Consider the following 20,444-nt stretch of genomic DNA (forward strand, 5'->3'; position numbering starts at 1 on the left):
AGCAAATATTTAGTCGATATTCAATCTCCTCCACACTGTAAAAAAAAATATATATATATAAAAAATATATATATATATATAAAAGTTGTTTCAACTTTGTTTCAACTTTATTAATTTGAGTGACAACTGGAATTTTTTAGTTAACTAAACACTTTTTTTGTGCACTGACCAGTTCATAAGACAATAATAAACAGGCACGTTCATAAAACGTAAAATCCGCTTGAGATTCAAGAGTTTACATGCTTATTTTTTTCCTATTCACCTTATTTTTCCTGTAAGAGCAGGTGGGGTTATTTGTACATTTTATGGGTCTGGCCTCCTGTCTCATCCACGTCAAGCTATATTTCGCTGTACAAAACAGCTAATTTTGCTGCTTGATATTGCAAATTGATGTGTCTTACCATATTATTTTAATGTATTGTCTTAATTATGAACACACTGGTTTGTAGTACAAACAGTTTTAGCATTTACAGCACGTTGTTATTCAACTCGTTATTTTCCTGAGGCAGCCAATGATCCGGGAGTCTCGTCCATAGGCTTACTTCTACGTTGAAGAATAAGGTAGATTGATCTGACTATTTCAGGTCTACACCACCCCTTCTAATTCGATCAAAATTGCATTCTGATCGACTTCAATCATATTGACTGAGGTGTTTACATGAAGGCTTTTCAATCAGATTAAGCCATCAGTCAGATTACTAATGGATTTGGTTGCATATAAACATAATACAACATTTTTAATTACATTATAATTTTATTTATGTCATTATGGCGTGAGCCCACACCTGCCCCTAATTTAAACAAGAAATAAACACAACAAATGCAGCAGTAAATGTCTCCTTTTTGTTGCTGAGTGTCTCCATTCAAGGCTTAATCACACATTTCCATTCATTCCTATGTGATCACTTCTATACAGTATGTTCAAGGATGAAGTCTAGTCTTCTCTTCACATCAACTGTTACACAATCTAACATCCTTTCTTCAGCATGAGAACAACAACTGCGGCTCTGTCTGCGTGTGTGTGTGTGCGTGGGCGATGGGGGAGTGGATTTATGGGGTAGATTAGAGCAAACGTGAACACGCTTTGCCAGCCGTGTGTACATTCAAACGCCCGTGGGTGGCGCCAAAAGAGCAAAGAGCGCTCGGCGCTTAACTGTTGAATGCATCAAACTGTATTTGTTCATTGGATGCGATTCCAACTCGATCAATACTCATCACATTTTACGACCCAATTGCTCAGTATTATGATCCATGCACGAGAAAGTAATGACACGAGCGGAGCTCCGTGGGTGACCTTTTGAAGGGTCTGATGCTTAAAGACTTCAAAGCCACCTTTTTAAAACTAACAACTCATTAAATGAAAAACAGATAAAGATGTTTGCTGAAAGAAATAGTGATGGATGCGACTCGCCTTTACGCGAATCGCTTTCTCAAGAACCGTTTCTCAAAAGCGATTGCCGTGTTCACTAAAACGACACTTTTGATTACTTTATATTATAGGTATGTTTACCCTTACGAAAATTAACCATGGATTTATTATAGTAAAAGTCCAGTAGCCATGTTGGCGCACTGATTACCGTTTGTATAACCATAGTTTTACTACAAATACCATTAAACTATGGGTAGTGTAGCAATGGTTAATTTCTGGTTACCATGTTTTAACTATAGTAACCATGTTTTTGGTATTATTTGTAGTAAAACCATGGTTAATTTTCGTAAGGGTACTGTAATTGTATGTGGCCAGTCTAGTTTCTTATAACCAAGAAACATATGCAACATTTCTGGTATTTGGCAATTAAACTCACTTTTAGGTCAAATCAGCTCAGGCTCTTACCATCAGATCACATTTCTCTGTCCGAAAGAGTCAATGTTGTTTTGAACTCAAGAATGTTGATTCAGTCCAATTCTGGTTTTGTGAATTGGCTCAAATAATTCATTGAGAAGGTCCGACCCGGTTTGTTCACGATTCTGAGTTGCTAATAGGAAGCAATGAAACACAGTAAAAAAGATACGGGCCATATATATTAGGCTGTTAACAATTATACTATTTTCCTAACCTAATTGTGCCTTTTTCATCAAACAGCCTGTGGCGCGCAAGAGCCCCACCTCCTCTCGCTTTGCGCGTCCGCCTGTGCGCGCTTCTAGAGGGGAACAGCGCGCGGTGCTGAGAAATCTCTTCACTCACTCTCTCACATGCATAGAAATGCAGGATTAACCCTGTGCGGAGAAGATCCCTGTGCCAAAACTGCGTTGATAGTCTACTTCTGAGAAAAGCGAAGGGGGAAAACCCGAATCCACACGTTCTGCCATGTACTGTTACATTTTTACATTATTTCCGGGAGATTACGCTATCATTCCGTAACGAATAACGAGGTGCTCTGTCAAATTTGGTGAGAACCTGTACTCTCCTAAAATGAGTGTTTGAGGATTTATGGACTGAGACGGGGGAAGTTGCTGGCGTTAGAACTGTTCCTGTGTTGAGAAACAACAGAAAAGACATTTCAACACCCATCATCAGCCGTAATTTCTAATTTATTAACACTTAATGAGTGCCGACGTTATCAAACTGACGCGGAGTCGTGGGAATGGCGTGGAAAAATAATGGATTGGTTTCCGACGAAAGGATTTTATGCTTTCTTGATGTCTGGATTCTTTAAAGCAGGTGTTTAGGGGTCCGTGTAACCACGAAGGAAACATCAGCTGTAGCTGATCCTCAGACAAGAAGCCTCGGTCTCGGCAGGAAAAAAAAAGTGATCGACGAAGGTAGGCAACGAACTTTATTGACGCCACTAGAAAATGAATAAAGCTGAGGGGAATGTTCGATAGCTATGTCGATGGGTCATATTTAAATAGTCAATACGCGGCGGTATGCCATTGCAGAAACTATAGTGATTTGGAAAGATTGCGTATCGATGTCAGTGATTTGTCGGCAGCCCTTATTATTTCGAGATTCTGACCACGGCGTTTATGTGCTGCAGAATCAATGGGGCTGTTTAGGTTTACATACACATAACCAAATAACACTTGTTTGTAGCTATTTAACGCGCTGCGAATTCGCAGATCTTATTTATTAGTGCAGTAAACGTTTCGCAGATCTTTTGGTGCGTATTTTAAGGAACGCTGCGATGAAGATAGTTGACGAACGACCAGTTGAATGTGCTGTTTGCTCTGCGCAACTGCGAGTCATGTATAACATTATTATCGGTAATAACTCGCCATCTAGGCGCACTGGGTTTGATTTGATTCCACGGGGCTGCAGATATGAAGGAAATCGCAGTGGAGCGCCCACCTGGGCTGGCTGGGTCAACAGCAGGATCAATGTTTGGTCAAATCCCTGAAAGACTGATTACAGGATTCCCCCATCCACCATCTCCACCCACAACCCTGTCTGAGCTCAAAAGAAAGGATGGTGTGCATCTACAAAGTGGGGTTTATAAAAATAAATAAATAAACAAACAGACATCTTTTATATTATATTATTATTTTTGCTACATATGACATATCAATAGCAAAAAAAGAAAAAAAAAAGAAAAAGAATAATGCACCTAAAATAAGAAATGATACTGTTCCTAATGAGGGGATAAAAATAGTGCATGGTCTAACATAGCCATTACTGAATTCATTTGCCTGTAAAATGACCCAGTGTTTGTCCATAGGGAAAGGTATGGCTAATAATATGGGTAAGTGATTTAATTGGCCTGAGCTGAAATGCTAAACCTGTTGAACCTGAATAAATGTGATAACAGATGATTTACAGCACTGCAGAAAAATAAAAGGTCACAATACTTCAGGGAAAATAAAATGTCTGCATGAACTATCAGTCTCAAGAGCAGAGCGAAAATGACTTCAGAACTTGTTTAGGGTGGCTTTCATGCATGTTCATTTCGGAAATTGTTGCAGGCGTCTTGTGCAGTGTAAGCAAGGCTTGAAATGTACAACTGAGGGTTCTGTGTGAAAGTGCTTGTGCTGTATTTTCAACAGACCTTTGAATATTCTCAGCACTGTGTGAGATTGATACACTGGCTGAATGTGGCTGGTTCATTTAGATTGTCTAGGTGTTTACCAGCATTCGCTAGGGAAGCAATACATAGTGAACATATGTTCTGCTCTTTGCCTCTCCACAGCATGTAACCAGCTGATGCCTTTGAAAAAGACCCTATAGTAAATGTTTTCATCAATGTATTTTCCAGCGCTTACACTTGAGTTCAGAGCTATTATAATAACCTTTTGTTCACAAGGCATTCTGAATAGCTAAAAATCAACAGCACTTAAATAGTTTGTTGAGTGTTTGTAGACTCTTATCAGGATGAGTGCTTATGCTCTTGGGGTGTTTGAAGAGTCTCTTATGTAAAGCATGTTTCCGTGTTTGACATTTTTAATATTATTATTAAGATTTTCTGGATCCATGTATGAATCTGTGTCAATTTATTGACATACATTTCTTCAACAAAATACTTTCACTTCCCTGTAACCCGACCAAATGAAGGCAGCAACTTTGTCAATGCTGGAATTAAGCAAAAAATAGCTTCAAAGTTTTTTTTTGTTTTGTTTTTTTTTTAATACCCTGTTTTCTCTGAATCTGAGAATAGTTCAGCTAGACCTGTCTGTCAAAGGACAGATCATAGACTAAGAGACCCAATTTCGGTCATAACCCACTTTTGAGAAAATGTGTAGTTATTGTGCTTTTGTCTTTGTCGGGCAGTGCAGTGTCAGTGAATTTCTATTCAGTTTGAATTGAGTGGTCAGACAGTAGAACTGGCTTAAAGATTCCTTCAAGTTGTAGGCCGTTTTATTGCTTGCTTTTTGTCTCAGAAATCATTACATGCACTAGTCAATGACTTGGAGCAGCATACTTAAAGCGCTTAAAGGAGAAGTTCACTTCCAGAACAAAAATTTACAGTTAATGTACCCACCCCCTTGTCATCCAAGATGTTTATGTCTTTCTTCAGTCGATAAGAAATTATGTTTCTTGAGGAAAACATTTCAGGAATGTTCTCCATATAGTGGACTTCAGTGGTGCTCTAAACGATCCCAGCTGAGAAAGAAGAGTCTTATCTAGCAAAACGATCAGTCATTTTCAAAACAAATTGACATTTTATATACTTCTTAACCTCAAATGCTCATCTTGTCTCGTCTGTGTGATGCATATTTAGGGTAGGGTATGTCAAAAAACTCCCGTCTTGGTTTCTTCTTCAACGTCAAATCGTCCTACATCGCTGTTTTACCTTTTTTTGTTTAATGTTCTTTGCATGTTCATCTTGTAAACACTGGGTTGGTATTTCTGCAAAGATGTAGGACGATTTTGAAGTTTGGGAAGAAAACGAGATAGTAGTTTTTTTGACATACTCTAACTGTATTGAAAAAAAACAGAGCTCATGCAGACTTAGACAAGACAAGCGTTTGAGATTTAAAAAGTATATAAATTGTCAGTTTGTTTTGAAAATCACTGATCGTTTTGATGGATAAGACCCTTCTTCCTCGGTTGGATTGCTTAGAGCCATTTGAAGCTGCATATAAACTGCATTTTGGAAGTTCAGACTTGGGGGCACCATTGAAGTCCACTATATGGAGATAATTCCTGAAATTTTTTCCTCAAGAAACATAATTTCTTATCGACTGAAGAGAGGAAGACAAAAATCATCTTGGATGACAAGGGGGTGAGTAAACTGTGAATTTGTGTTCTGTAAGTGAACTTCTCCTTTAAGGTTCGTACATTTTAAAAAGAACAAACAAACCCATTATGCACCAAAACTGCATTTTCTCCACTAGGATGTAATTTATGGGCCGACATATCATCACCATTATGATTTTTTTTCATATCCGTAGCAGCAGATCCAGTGTTCCAGTCTTACTGCATTAATAGGGTCCACCTTCCCACTGCCATGAGTGCAAGTTATTGCCTGGGCCTTCAGAGGCTGTGCTTTATGCCACAGTCCCTAATCATGTTTTTACCCTATACACTATCAGCACAGCTGAATCGACAGGAGGCTGCCCTGCAAATGCAAAAAAAGGACACATCAATACCTGGGCAATTAGTGCATCAATACGCTGCACTCCCAATCTTAACAGATACGAAGGAATTGGATTTCTGATTGGATTTCTATGCATTCTTGTGTTTAGCTATTTTGTATAACACTTATTTACTTTCCTTTGGATCATGGCCGCTTGAAAAGCCTGTATTGATTTTGGTTTGACTCATGCTCCGTTCTAGATGTTACATGGATGTTTTGCATATAAACATACGGGGTCTACAATGACCGCAGCATTAAGTGCCACAGCTCAATAAACCTGTCTGCTGTCATTTAAAGGAACATCATCTTCTCGCTTAAGAAATAATTAAACTCTAAAAGTATTTGGTGCTTAAAACTGAGAGAAACCTGGATCCAGGGGAATACAGATCAAAGCAGATGCTAAAATAGAGGATAGTGATTAATGAGGAGGCCTAGCAGGTTGAAAATCAAACATGAGCATTACAGTGTGTAAATTAGCCTGAAACTTCTGAGCCTTGATAGGACAGATCTGTCTTGAGTAAATCTGTACTTTGAGATAAGGGCTGGCCTTCAGGTGCTCTGTGACCTGGGAGTGCAGCGTTTTAATATACCAGCGTTTCACTGAGGGGAATCTTTCAGCCTACATTCTGCGATGCCGAATGGTTCCTTTGCTGTGTTAGCAGTCTTCTTCGTACCTTTTGTCTCATCAGCACTTTGCATTGAGAAACTGCCTATTTTACGTTATAGGCCAATCAAATGAGTGTAACCTTCATTAAAGGGAAGTCATCCAAAATAATAGCCCCATCACTGGCTGTGAATATGCACCGGATTAAGCATATGTTGAGGAAAGTGCATTATAAACGGCATATAAGATGGTTTAATTTATGTTGTAAATAGTACAAAGCTTGCTGAGCTGTTGTTTTGAGCCTAACAGTAACCCATACCTTCTTATTAAAAAGCCCATTAAGAAGTGTCTTATTGCGTGTTCTAAATCATTAATTTTCAAAAGCAGCTTAGCTTGGACAGGCACTCAGAAGGGTGATAATTAACATTTTCCTGTGTGGTATGAATAGGGATGATTTAACTTCTAGATTTAATAAATGGAGCATTTTTGCGGCAGTTATGCTACTAAATCATTGTCTGAAGTTGAAAACATTAGCACCTTTTTGAACGACATTTGTACAGTAGGTCTTCGTTGTCTTTCTTTACATACAAGTAATCGGCTGCTCAAAAATGAGGATGATAAATAATGTAAGATAATGAGAGAGGAGGCTTTTAGTGGTGTCAGGGGAAGAGGCATTTTCCGGAGAGCTTTTACAACTCTTAGCCTTGGATTTAGTGCTCACAATGTGTACACAAAACAGTGTGTGCTGCGTGCATTCTGTTTCACCCTTGGCTAGTCCCTCACTGGTAGAGTAAATTAAAAGAAAAGAAAAAAGGAAGTTTGTTTTTCTCTGTTTGTTCAAAAGAGTACCGCATGACGCACTTGTTTACGATTTAACATGTTTTTCACACTGTTTTGCAGACTGAGGTGTTACCTCTCCGAGGGCCCATGGATCTCCCCGTGGTGTTGTTTCTGCTGTGGGGACTGTTACTGGACTTGCTGAGCGGTGCGGTGGGTGGCATTCTATACCGCGTGCATGAGGAACAACCTCCGAGCACACTCATTGGCAGTCTGGCGGCTGACCAGGGCCTGCCAGACACTGGACACCTGTACAAACTGGAGGTGGGCACTCCCTATCTGCGGGTGGATGGCAAAACTGGAGATATCTTTACCACTGAGATCCCCATAGACAGAGAGACACTGAAGGATTGTCGTAATAAAGGCAAGCCCTGCTTTTTGGAGTTTGAGGTGTCCGTCACAGACCTTATTCAGAATCAGAGTCCACGGCTGATAGAGGGAAGAATTGAAGTGCAGGATATCAATGATAACACACCGCAGTTCCCCTCACCTGTCCTTACCCTCTCAGTTCCAGAGAACACCCACGTGGGGGCGCTCTTCTCAATTCCACTGGCCACTGACAAAGATACAGAGAGAAATGGAGTAGCTGACTACACCTTAATAGCAGGACCAGAAGCTGTAGCTCTCTTTGGTCTGCAAGTTGCAGAGGACCGAGGTGAAAAATTGCCTCAGCTCATTGTGTTGGGAAGCCTTGATCGAGAAAGGAAAGATTCCTACGATCTCACCATCAAAGCTGTGGACGGAGGCAATCCACCTCGCTACAGCAGTGCCTTGCTGAGGGTCGTCATTGCTGATGCCAACGACAATGCACCCCAATTTGAAAAATCCTCCTATGAAGCAGAGGTCGCAGAGAACAGCCCAATTGGACACTCTGTGTTACAGGTAAAATGGCAACGTGCTAAGTCAACCTTTAGATCCGAACAAGGCAAGATAAATTGCCTATTGCATCATGTCAGAGTGTGAAATTTTAATGAGCACTGCTTTTCCAACCTCCCAGCTGTCTGTTCTTTACTTTGATGCCTTACATCAGTGGAGCAGGGCCTGACTTACCAAATTCATTTTTCTTAATTATTAGAATAATCCAGTTTGATCATCATCTGGTTAAAGAATAAATACATATTCATTTTGTTAAATAAAATACACGTTCATTTGGTAAAATAAGCAATGACTATAAACTATTCAAGTTGAGTTTGAAAGATTAGATTATTGAAATGATCTGAGTAGTCTGTGAAGTTTATTAGGAACCCCACTCTCTATAGATAACCAATGCCCCAGAATTCCTGTTATGCAATGCTTTGACTATGTTCCCAGTTTTGTGCTATAAATAGATTCGCTGTGTTTAAATACCCAGCATTTAATGCCCAGTGTCTGATGAATGTTGTTTTGCAGTCTTGTCCTGCGGTATTTTTTGTCTTGAGTATGTGTAAAGTCCATTTTGCTGTTATTTTAGTACTTTACGTTTTCATTTATTGCAGTTCAAGTCAAGTTTCAATAACTATGTTTTCTATTGCAGGTGAAGGCTAATGATTCAGACTTGGGTCCTAATGGTGAGATTGAATACACATTACATCAGGCCATTGATCCTGTGCCAAAACTTCTCCGGATAGACCGCTCATCAGGCATCATATATGTCAAAGGCCCGTTGGATCGTGAGGAGATTAACAATTTGAAGTTTTACGTCGTTGCACGAGACAAAGGTCCCTCACCCAAAAGTTCTAAAACGTATGTTTCTATTGATGTAACCGACCAGAATGACAATGCACCAGCAGTGGAGATTCGAGGCATTGGTCTTGTGACCCACAGTGATGGAGTAGCGAACATTTCAGAGGATATGCCTGTAGGCACTGCAGTGGCATTGGTACAGGTTTCAGACAAGGATGAGGGAGAGAATGCCGTGGTGACCTGTGTGGTTGCTGGCGATGTTCCTTTCCAGCTTCGGCCAGCCAGCGATTCATCAGTTGACAACAAGAGGAAGTATTTTCTGCAGACCACAACACCTCTGGACTACGAAAGGGTTAGAGACTACCGGGTGGAGATAGTGGCAGTGGATTCAGGCAATCCTGCTCTGTCCAGCACTAACTCGCTAAAAGTCCAAGTGACCGACACGAATGACAATTCCCCTGTTTTCTCACCGACTCTGTTTGAAGTAGAGTTTGCTGAGGAGAACCAGTCAGGAGAAAAGGTAGTAGATGTAGTCGCCTCAGATGCAGACAGTGGCACTAATGCAGAGCTGGTCTACAGCATTATTGCGGACTCTTCAACAAGGGGACTTTTTGAGATTGACCCTAGCTCAGGTGAAGTACGTGCTCGGAGTCCTCTTGATCGTGAGCACAAGGAGCGCTACGAGTTTCGTGTTACTGCAGCAGATAAAGGGGTTCCCAGTCACAGGGGTACTGCCACAGTTGTAATCAAGGTACTTGATCGGAATGACAACGATCCCAAGTTCATGCTGAGTGGATACAGCTTCTCGGTCTTGGAGAACATGCCACCCCTTAGCCCTGTTGGCATGGTAACAGTACAGGACATGGACGAGGGTGAGAATGCTCAAGTGCAACTTTCTGTGGAACCGGATGTGGGCAAATTTGTGATTCAGAATGGTACTGGCACTATTCTGTCCAGCATCTCATTTGACAGAGAGAAGGAGAGCAGTTACACATTCCGCTTGAAAGCTGTAGATGGAGGGGACCCGCCCAGGTCGTCCTACGTTGGAGTGACCATCAATGTCCTCGATGAGAATGATAATGCACCTGTTGTCACCAAACCATCTAACTCATCCTTCATACGTCTGTCTCCTATGGCTGCTCCAGACAGTGTTGTGGAAGTGGTCGAAGCGGAGGACATTGATTCCGGTTCCAATGCTGAGCTAGTATACAGTATTGCTGGGGGAAATCCACATGACCTTTTTTACATATCTCCATCTAATGGCGAGATCACACTAACCAAGGAACTTACTCGGAAGCATAGTGGTCTGCATCGACTGGTGGTAAAAGTGAGCGATAGGGGCAAACCATCCCGCCACGCCATTGCCTTGGTACACATTTACGTAAACGAAACCATTGCCAACGTAAGTCATGTGGAGGCACTTGTGGGGCATAGCTTGTACACCCCACTGGACATGGACATTGCAGGAGACCCAGATTACGGTTTGGCTGCCCAAAGAAGCAACATTGTATATGGCAGCTTAGCTGGAGTGGCGGGAGTGGTCACTGTGATTGTTGTGGTGGTCTTCATCAGGCATCGCCTTCAAAGAGAAGCCAAGAGTGGTTATCAGGCTGGCAAGAAGGAGACCAAAGATTTGTATGCTCCCAAGCAAGGTCCAAAAAGTGGCAAGGGGCGAAAGGGTAAAAAAGGTAAGCCACCAAAGTCACCTAAACCTCTTGGAGAGGACGAGGAAGTCAGTCTTCAAAAGAGTCTGAAATTTAACCTTGATGGGGTCAACGACAGCCCCAGGATCCATTTGCCTCTGACATATCCGCCTGGAAGCCCTGACCTAGGCAGGCACTACCGTTCCAATTCCCCATTGCCCTCCATCCAGCTCCAGGCCCAGTCCCCATCTGCCTCCCAAAAGCATCAGGCTGTCCAGGAGCTCCCTGCTGCCAACACCTTTGTGGGAACAGGCGGAGATGACAACTCCACCGGCTCAGACCAGTACTCGGATTACAGCTACAAGACCAATCAACCAAAATACAGCACAAAAACGGTACCGATCTTTATTTCTGATTTTGCACGTGCAATGCTGTTGTGGAAAAATTGGCTGTGCTTCCAACTGTCTTTTCAATTTTGTTCAAAGTGGTACTTGTGCTACAGTAATGGGTGATGATAAATTAATATTTTGCTATATGCGAAATATTATTCTCCTCATTTTTGTTGTGGGTTAATTCACAGTGTATGACATGAAAAGACCATCTTGCCAAACATGAATCTGTCTGTTTGAAAGATGTCAAAAATGGCTCTCGTGTTGCATCATGTACCCTTTTATATATTGTCTGGCCACCGGTTCACTGTCTGAAAACACACTTCAATTTTCTTTGTGATCATACAATTGCAAAGGTCCAGTCATGAAGTGATTTCATTGTATTTTTGTAGTGTAGGTAGAGAGCAAAACGCATATTTGCTAGAGCTCATGTTTTCTCAGATTTCTCATGAAATCCGATCTAGTCAGTGAGAGGTGCCCGCGTGACCTGCTGTTATTGAATAAGTCCAAAGTCATTTTCTTCTGCTCAGATGCCAATCCAATCTGACCCATTTTGATGCCAATTCAACATGCTAATTTCAGATGGAATCCAAGGGGGGGAAAGCAAAGCAGTTGGTGCTATGATTTATGCGTGGGTGAAGGCGAAACATAAGAAATTTTAAATTGAGTGTAACCACCGGTGAGAGTGGTAGTGAAGTTTGCTGGGCAGAGGCTTGAGACAGAAAGCAAGGGCACATGGGTCCTGACTCCGTCAGTACCAGTCTGGTGTTTGATAAAGCCAGCAGATGCTAGATGACAGTCAGGGTGAGTGCAGGCCTTGCAGACTCACTGACTGGGGAGAACAGTTACCCACGGCAGCTCCCACACCGTGATGGACAGCATATGGCATGGAAGTGACAATAGACTCCAGCTATGGAGAGCGTGCTGCATTGGTGTGTATTGTTTCTTTGTGTGTGTACTTCCAGGCTTCTGTATGCACTCATGTAATCTGTTTGTGTGAATGTGGGCTGAGTTTCTTGTGTGTGGACTGGTTTCAGCGAGTCGGCCTAACTGATCAGATTCTAACTCGATGACATACGCTACATAAATGGATATTTGTATCTGTGAGAGTTGACTGATAGGTGTATAAACAAGGGGACAGATGTTGACTCATGTGACATCTCTCGGCAGATGTGAACTCATGAGGGAAGCCCCTCCATCCCATCCCAAACCCACATCAGGCTTAACAGATTGACCAAAATAAAAAATTAAAATCTCAGCCAAACTGAGTGACAGATGTGGAGAGTGGAGCATGACAGAACGAATGGTAATACGCTCACCGATGACTCAGTGCGCGTGGCAATGTGCTCAGGTGCGTGTGACATCCTTGGCTCAAGCTCTCCCAGTTTAAGCTCTGATGAGTGTAAACACAGTGGCCTTGTTTGCCGTTTATTGCCAGTGAGGATTGAGCGTGATGACTGGCTTCACTGCTTTCCTTCCTGGTCCGTAAAAAACTCATTAAGAGGAGTTTGTTTGTTCGAAAAGACTTCTCCTGAGGTGTGAAAAAAACCTTCAATGCTCAATTCACAGTGGCATGGCCTGACTCCGTGAGGAGAGAATTGTTTGAATGTGTTGCTGTGTGTTGTGTTCGTGCGTGTGTCTTTCACAGTTCATAGATCTTCCCAAAACTATCTCCCTATAACCTCCAAATGTGTTAGACTGTGTGACAGTTACCGAGGGGACTGCATGGGCTCATCAAGTACAGTGCTGATAATTAGCTTGGTCATGGCAAAGATCTAACACCTTTTTTTGTGATGTGATTCTCTCTCTCTGGAACAGCCTTGAGTGAGAGACATAGCGCACAGACAGGGATCAAGGGAGAGACCTTCCCGGTTATTTTTAAATGGGCGTGATGAGAGCTTGTGAAGCTGTAAATCTGTGCTTAAATTAAATCCATACAATTAAAATGCCTTATTAGACTGAGATAACACTCCGTTTCCCCCCTCTTCACTCTGGGCTGCCCTTCATCTCCAACTGAAGGGAGGATGATTGGGCGGCAGGGTTTTAGGTTGGATTTTAGGGTGGGCTTTAATTAGTGAAACACATCTCTTAACATTGCAAATGCCAGTGTGTTGGAAGAGCACTCATAACACTCATATTGGGGCTGGGCAGGTGATGGCATATATTGTAAGATATGTATTCAGAAAATGTCTCATCTGACAAAGATTTTGCATCTGTACCTATTAATATGCTTTTATTGATAAGGAGGAAGTTTTATAAAGGAAGTACTTTAAGGCACAGTCTGTGTTTCACAGCTTTACAGTAGAATTCAGTTATAAATGGAAGCCCATTTCCGTCACTTAATAAAAAATGAAAAAAGGTAATTGCAACTTTTTATATCATAATTCTGACTTTTTTCTCAGAATTGCATGATACAAACTTACAATTCTGACTTTTTTTCTCATAATTGTGAGATTAAAACTCACTATTGCAAGTCATTAAGTCAGTTGCCGGATATAAACTCACAATTATGAATTATCACAAGATATAAACTAGCGATTATGGGTTATAAAGCCAGAATTGCAAGTTTATATGTCACAATTGTGACTTTTTATCAGAGTTTTATCTCACAATCCTGACTCACTATTTTGAGTTATTAACTTGGAATTGTGAGATAGAAACTCACATTTCTGACAAAATGTATATATTTTTTTTTTTCCCTCAGAACTAGACTTTATAACAGTTAAGTTAAGTTCAAGTTTATATCTCACAATTCTGAGAAAAAAAGTCAGAATTGCTCATTTATATCTCACAATTCTGGCTTGATTTCTCACAATTGCGTGTTTATATCTCACAATTCTGAGAAAAAAAGTCAGAATTGCATTTGAAGTTTTACATCTTTTTGCAGGTTTATATCTCGCAATAATAATTGCAGAATTATTGCAAATTATAAACTTGCAATTCTGACTTTTCTTCTCAAAATTGCATGATATAACCTCAGGACTGTGAGTTATAAAGCCTCACAATTTATCTCACAATTTAAATTTTTTTCTCTCAGAGTTTATCTCACAATCCTGACTGTAGAACACACAATTGTGAGTTATTAACTTGGAATTTTGAGATATAAACTTGCATTTCTGACAAAATATCAGTCTTTTTTCCCCTCAGAACTAGACATCCTAACTATAATTCTGAGGAAAAAAATATCAGAGTTGCCTGTTTATATCTCACAATTCTGAGAAAAAATGTCTGAATTGCAAGATGTATACTTGCAATTGCGAGAAATTAGCTTTTTTATTTTTTATTCAGTGAAGGAAACAGACTTCCATAGTTATATGCAGTGTTGCACTGTTTTCTTTTGTTTTTGGACGATAACATTTTTTAAATGTCAAAAAAGAAATTATGCTTGCTTTATTGTCTGCTCCGCAACATGACACACGTTCTGACTTGTCAGGTAATGCTAATGCAGTTCACTGCGTTTATGCTGTGTGTACCTGATTACTCTAATATGTGTAGGATGCATATATTAGCTTACTTCAGTGTGAAATTTAGCATTAGAACTATTGGTTTAATAGTGTTACCTTTGAAATGTTACATAATGCACTTGTTAATGCAAAAGTTCACCCAAAAAAAAAAAAAAAAAATCTTTCAATAATTACTCGCCCTCATGATGTTCCAAATTCGTAAAATCTTAGTTCATCTTCAGAACACATATTATGTTGTTTTTGATGAAAATCCGAGAGCTTTCTTACCCTGCATGGACAGCAATGCAACTGACACGTTTAAGGCCCAGAAAAGTAGTAATGACTACTATGTCCTTACTACCTTTCTTGGCCTCGAACATGGTAGTTGCGTTGCTGTCTATGCAGGATCAGAAAGCTCTTCGATTTCAACAAAAATACCGTAATTTGTGGTTTGAAGGTAAACAAAGGTCTTACATGTTTGGAATGGCATGAGGGTGAGAATTAATGACAGAATTGTAATTTTTGGCTGAACTATCCCTTTAAAACACTGGTTGGACAAACGGATACTTCTGTCCTAAAATAACACCATTTGGTTGAGCCATTTCTAATATATCCAGGCCAGTCGGGTCCCTCAAACAAACAGATTGCAATTGTGATGCAGCTAATGGTGCAGAAACATCATGCTTCACCTTTAATTCACTAAACCATTTTTTAGTTGATTTTCCAAGACAAATAACTATTGTGATACAGTCATACACAACAGATAAAGTGGTATGAAATTTCTCATAACCTGATCTACGATTTATAAGATTCAGCTTGCCTTTACTCTGTCAGAATGCTTTTGACCATCCAGGGCATGGCAAAATAAGTAAAAGCACTGCTGTGCAGGCTAGCAAAGCATTGTAGCTGAAAAATAGCTCCAAGCCAAGTCTTTCTGCGTTATCTCCACTCCATCTCTCTATCTTCATATCTACCACACGCGCCTCATATTCTTTGGCAAGCAAAGCTTTAAGATAAGAGGATCGAGCATCAAAATGTTGCCTTTCTACAGAGCATTCTTCCTTTTCCTTTTTCGCTTTACTAAATTATGCACCCTATGTAACAAATCCAATATGGCCATAAATCAGCCCCGGCACCAAGAGAAGCTAAAAGAGTAAATATTCAGTACCTTTAGAGCCCCCTGCTCTTTGTATGGTTCATCTCCTACTCACAAATTCTCTATGTGAAGCAGCCTTGCCTTTATGGAGGCTGCCTCAAGGCCCTTCCCAGAATCCCACATTTTGAGCATCTGCTCAACCCAGCTCTGGCTAATATCCATAGCAGAATGCAGCCGTAAACCTCAAACCTGGCGCCCACCCTCTCAGATCTCCCCTCAGTGAATACAGCCCATAATACTCTCAGACTGCTCCTCATTAGAGCACAATACTGCCGGCACTCAGCTCCCTCTCGGTGGACCAATCTACTGTCAGGTGCGAAGGCCTCACAGGCTCACGCTCAGCGTGAAGACAACTGCTGCACTTACAGGAATTTGAGAGTTCGAGGCACCCGCTCTCCCTCCAGCCTGCTGGAGCGAACAACTAAGCAATTATCAAGAAATACTCTGCAATCATATTCTACAGAGATCACGCACACTGAGGGAAATTAGCAAAATAAGAGGAAACCTACAGCTGGTATGATTGTGTCAACATGGCGGATGTCGTGAAGACAACGAGGAGGGTCAGGATATGCATTCTTGTTTGCTCCCGGAGGGTCTCTCTGGGACTAACAAGTCTCTGCAGGCACTTACGGACTGACTGGTCTTGGCTGACACTTCAGAATCGATTGACCTGGACAAGTGCTCAGGGATTTAGTGCACTGGGCAGACATATTCCAAATGAGTAATCTTGTCCGGTAGCGATAAGACGGTATGGCCACGAAGGACGGTTTACAGTTCTTTCTTAGCCATTTTGTAGTCAAACCACATTTTGGCCACCAACCAATTTTAGTATGTTCAAGCCGGTTCTTCTGCCAAAATGATTCACTAGATATCACCACTCTGTTGGATCTCTACTTCAAATAAATGAGACCGACATGACATTTTGAGTCTGGGCTAATCGATTCTCATGATCTTGACAAGCACGCTGGGATGGGGCCTGTAGAACTGACACAGTAGAATTGGATCATCTCTCTCTGTGTCTCTCTCCTTCTCCCTTCATCTCAAAAGGACACAAACTCTTTCGGAAACTTAGGGTTGGAGTAGCGGAAAAGCCTTGCGTGAGTCTTCACGCTTCTGGTGCGTGTCGTTGGCGATTTCAATCTAACATCCCAATGATTACCTGTTAAGAGGGATTACGGCCCCTACCCAGGAGGTGCTCCGCTGGCGGGAGATGGTTTCTCAGTCGCCGAAGGAGATGGCTGATGTTGTCGAGCCGTTCGACAGCGAACCGCAGCGCACCACAGCAGCACACAGATGTGCGACTAATGATAGTGTCGTCGAAGACAAGGATGACAATAATGATAATGATTATGGTAATATGCAAGTGTTCACAGTCAGATTCATTTCCTCCCAAATATATTTCTGCACACAACCACAAAGAGCTTGATTTATGCGAGTGTTGTCTTGGAAGCATTTTTCTACATGGGTGTTTATGAAGCGGTGTCATTTTTTTTTTATTACGCCAGAGGCAGAGCATCTCTGATTTCATCATATTGCATTCTTGCTTATGATATGAGAGGAGAAAGCTACGATAAGGATGAATGTAGATAGGTCGGGCTGACACAATTATGAATAATTGCCATACAAATAACAGCGATCATTAGTTCGCTTTCCATTAACAGTGTTGCTTTTTGAAACTCAGCCAAGCTGGATATTATATTATGGTGATATATTGATGTACAGTATAAAGATGTTTCATGGAATTTCTACATTGGCTTAAATTGTGGATTGGAATTTAAAACGGTTGATAATCACGATGAGATCAGATCAATCAGGTGCTTTTGTAATAACCGTGACAGGCCTATAGAGAGTGAAATTCTCCAAACTGTTTGCCTGAGCAGATGAAAGGAAGTGGCAGTTGTATTCTGTGCCCCCGTCTCATTTTACCGCTGACAGAAACACGTTCTTTGAGCCACCGATGGTCAGAGTCGCACTTAATAAAAAATGAGAAGCTCCTTTAGGGAATGCTATGTAGAGGCTAGGCTCCCTGATGGCATTGCCTTTAGCTCAAATATTTTATCACTACTCATTCCAGCCTCCTTTACCTTCCGCCAGGCAGATTAGTGCTTTTATCAATAAGCAGCTTAGCACCAATGCTTCTCTCAATAATGTGCTATGCAATTTCTCTCCTGCTGCTGTAACTCCTAGATGCTTCTTTTTCTTTCAGCCTTCCTCTCTCCCGTCTGAGTGGTTTTACTTGTTTTTCTTTACACTGGTAGATGTACACTGTAAAAAAAGGAATTGGTGGAAAGGTTTTAAAAAAGTCAGCAAAATGCTTTTTTTTGAGGTTCTCTCAGCTGTCTTAAAGGGATACTTCACCCAAAAAATGAAAACTCTTACTCACCCTCATGTCATTCCAAACCCACAAGACCTTTGTTCATCTTCAGAATACAAATTAAGATATTTTTGATGAAATCCAAGAGCTTTCTGACCCTGCATAGATGGCATTGTGGTACTCTTGTGAATGCGCGTCGAAGACTGGCACGGAAAAGAAGAAATGGTTGAATAAAGTTGTTATTTCGGAGGTTTTTTGGGCGCACAAAAGTATTCTCGTAGCTTCATAACATTAAGGTTTAACCACTGATGCCACATACCTTTCTGGGCCTTGAAAGTGGTAGTTGTGTTGCTGTCTATGCAGGGTCAGAAAGCTCTTGGATTTCATCAAAAATATCTTATCTTGTGTTCGAAGATGAACGAAGGTCTTACGGTTTTAGAAAGACATGCGAGTGAGTGATTAATGACAGAATTTAAATTTTTTGGTTGAACTGTCTCTTTAAGTTGTCCCTTCAGCCAATAATACAATATAGCACAAACTAGCAATTAATAAGCTATAAATTCAAGTTTTCTATTATAATAATTTGAATTTCAGAGGCTATAAACTATATTTATACATGCAAACTATATATGTCACACTTAATTTTCACTTCATAACTTATTTTATGCATTTTTTGTCATGATAAATCATACTTAGATCTCTAGTTAAAGGAATAGTTCAAACCAAAATGTCATTTTTTGCTTCATACAGGTGTAGAATGACAGAATCTGTGTGACAGATAAATCCACACATCCCTACTAATTTACTGAGCCAATCACAGTTTCACTATACCTGCTGTGTGCGAAGAGCGGAAAATATATGAGGTTAGGAGGTTCAAAAAAATGCTGCATTAATTGTGTTAATTATTTTTAATGTGCTAAACAGTCCATATTAAATGAAGAAATTAGCACATCCCTAAATTATATGTGTAAGTACGTCCCACGAAACACTCCTAAAATTGCAATGATTAGCTTGTGGCTGTACAGTGACATACATAGTATATTTAGTCTAATATTGGTGAGGCAAGTCATTTTCCCCCGACCTAATTTTTTTCGTCTCTGAGAAGAGAGTGATCTCCGATGCGCATTTACAGTGGCATGCCAAAGTTTGGGAACCCCTTGCAGAATCGGTGAAAATGTGAATAATTTTAACAAAATAAGAGAGATCATACAAAATGCATGTTATTTTTTATTTAATACTGTCCTGAGTAAGATATTTTACATAAAAGATGTTTACATATAGTCCACAAGACCATGATCTACGAGTCCCTTGTTTGTTCAAGGGACTCGTAGTTAAACTGAGCACTGTTCTTCAGAAAAATCGTCCAGGTCCTGCAGATTCTTTAGTTTTCAAGCATCTTTTGCATATTTGAACCCTTTCCAGCAGTGACTGTATGGTTTTGAGATCCATCTTTTCACACTGAGGACAACTGAGGGACTCAAACACAACTATTAAAAAAGGTTCAAACATTCACTGATGCTCCAGAAGGAAACAAGATGCATTAAGAGCAGGAGGGTGAAAACTTTTGAACAGGATGAAGATTTTCCTTATTTTGTTGAAATATCATTTTTTTTCCATTTATTACTGCCATTTGGAAGCACCAGAAGATACCTGCATGTTTTCTGGAAGACAAATTAAATACAATTTACCTTGATCTTCAAGTTTAAAAAGTTTTCACCCCCCAAATTTTAATGCATCGTGTTTCTTTCTGGAGCATCAGTGAATGTTTTAACCTTTTTTAATAGTTGTGTTTGAATCCCTCAGTTGTCCTCAGTGTAAAAAGATGGATCTCAAATATGGACTATATGTAAATATATTTTATGTAAAATATCTTACTCAGGACAGTACTAAATAAAAAAAATAACATGCAATTTGTATGATCTCTCTTATTTGGTTAAAAATATTCAAATTTACACAGATTCTGCAATGGGCTCCCAGATTTCCGCATTCCACTGTATATGCATCATTGACAATTAGTTTAATTATTGGTTTAATATTGATAACTACTGCTGAGACAACATTTGAGGGAATATTGTGATTTAAAGAAGCATTGTATGCTAAATGAAATATAATTACAGTCATGCTTTAGTTTTCCGTTCTGTCTTCTGTGTTCTTTCTCCCTCCCTTCGTCTTGCTTTATCTTTCATTATGTAAATAAAAGCTGTTATTTTGCTCATTCAAAGGCCAACAAGGCCAATCGGATTTCCGAGGTGTCAATAATGAAGTGGCTCATTCTCTCAGTGCGATGAAAAATCAACTTTGCATGATGTAATTGTCTTGTCATGGGCTTTGCATGATAACTGTGAGGCACATTTCTGTTCATTGTGTTGCCATGGAGAAATGGGC

The 20,444-nt window shown here is 40.4% G+C and overlaps 1 protein-coding gene across 1 annotated transcript in view; it reads left to right on the top strand.

Annotated features, from left to right (window-relative positions):
- The first annotated feature begins 2,140 nt into the window (after nt 1-2,140).
- Nucleotides 2,141-20,444, top strand: part of pcdh1a (protocadherin 1a) — a 98,668-nt gene continuing 80,364 nt past the window's right edge. Inside the window, exons 1-3 of the mRNA XM_051121521.1 lie at nt 2,141-2,763; nt 7,516-8,334; nt 8,966-11,152. Coding sequence (XP_050977478.1) covers nt 7,543-8,334; nt 8,966-11,152 — 2,979 coding nt within the window. The 5' untranslated portion in view covers nt 2,141-2,763; nt 7,516-7,542. The remainder of the gene's footprint in view (nt 2,764-7,515; nt 8,335-8,965; nt 11,153-20,444) is intronic.

Source organism: Labeo rohita, chromosome 10 (genome assembly GCF_022985175.1).
Source record: "Labeo rohita strain BAU-BD-2019 chromosome 10, IGBB_LRoh.1.0, whole genome shotgun sequence".
In the NCBI taxonomy this organism is placed as follows: domain Eukaryota; kingdom Metazoa; phylum Chordata; class Actinopteri; order Cypriniformes; family Cyprinidae; genus Labeo; species Labeo rohita.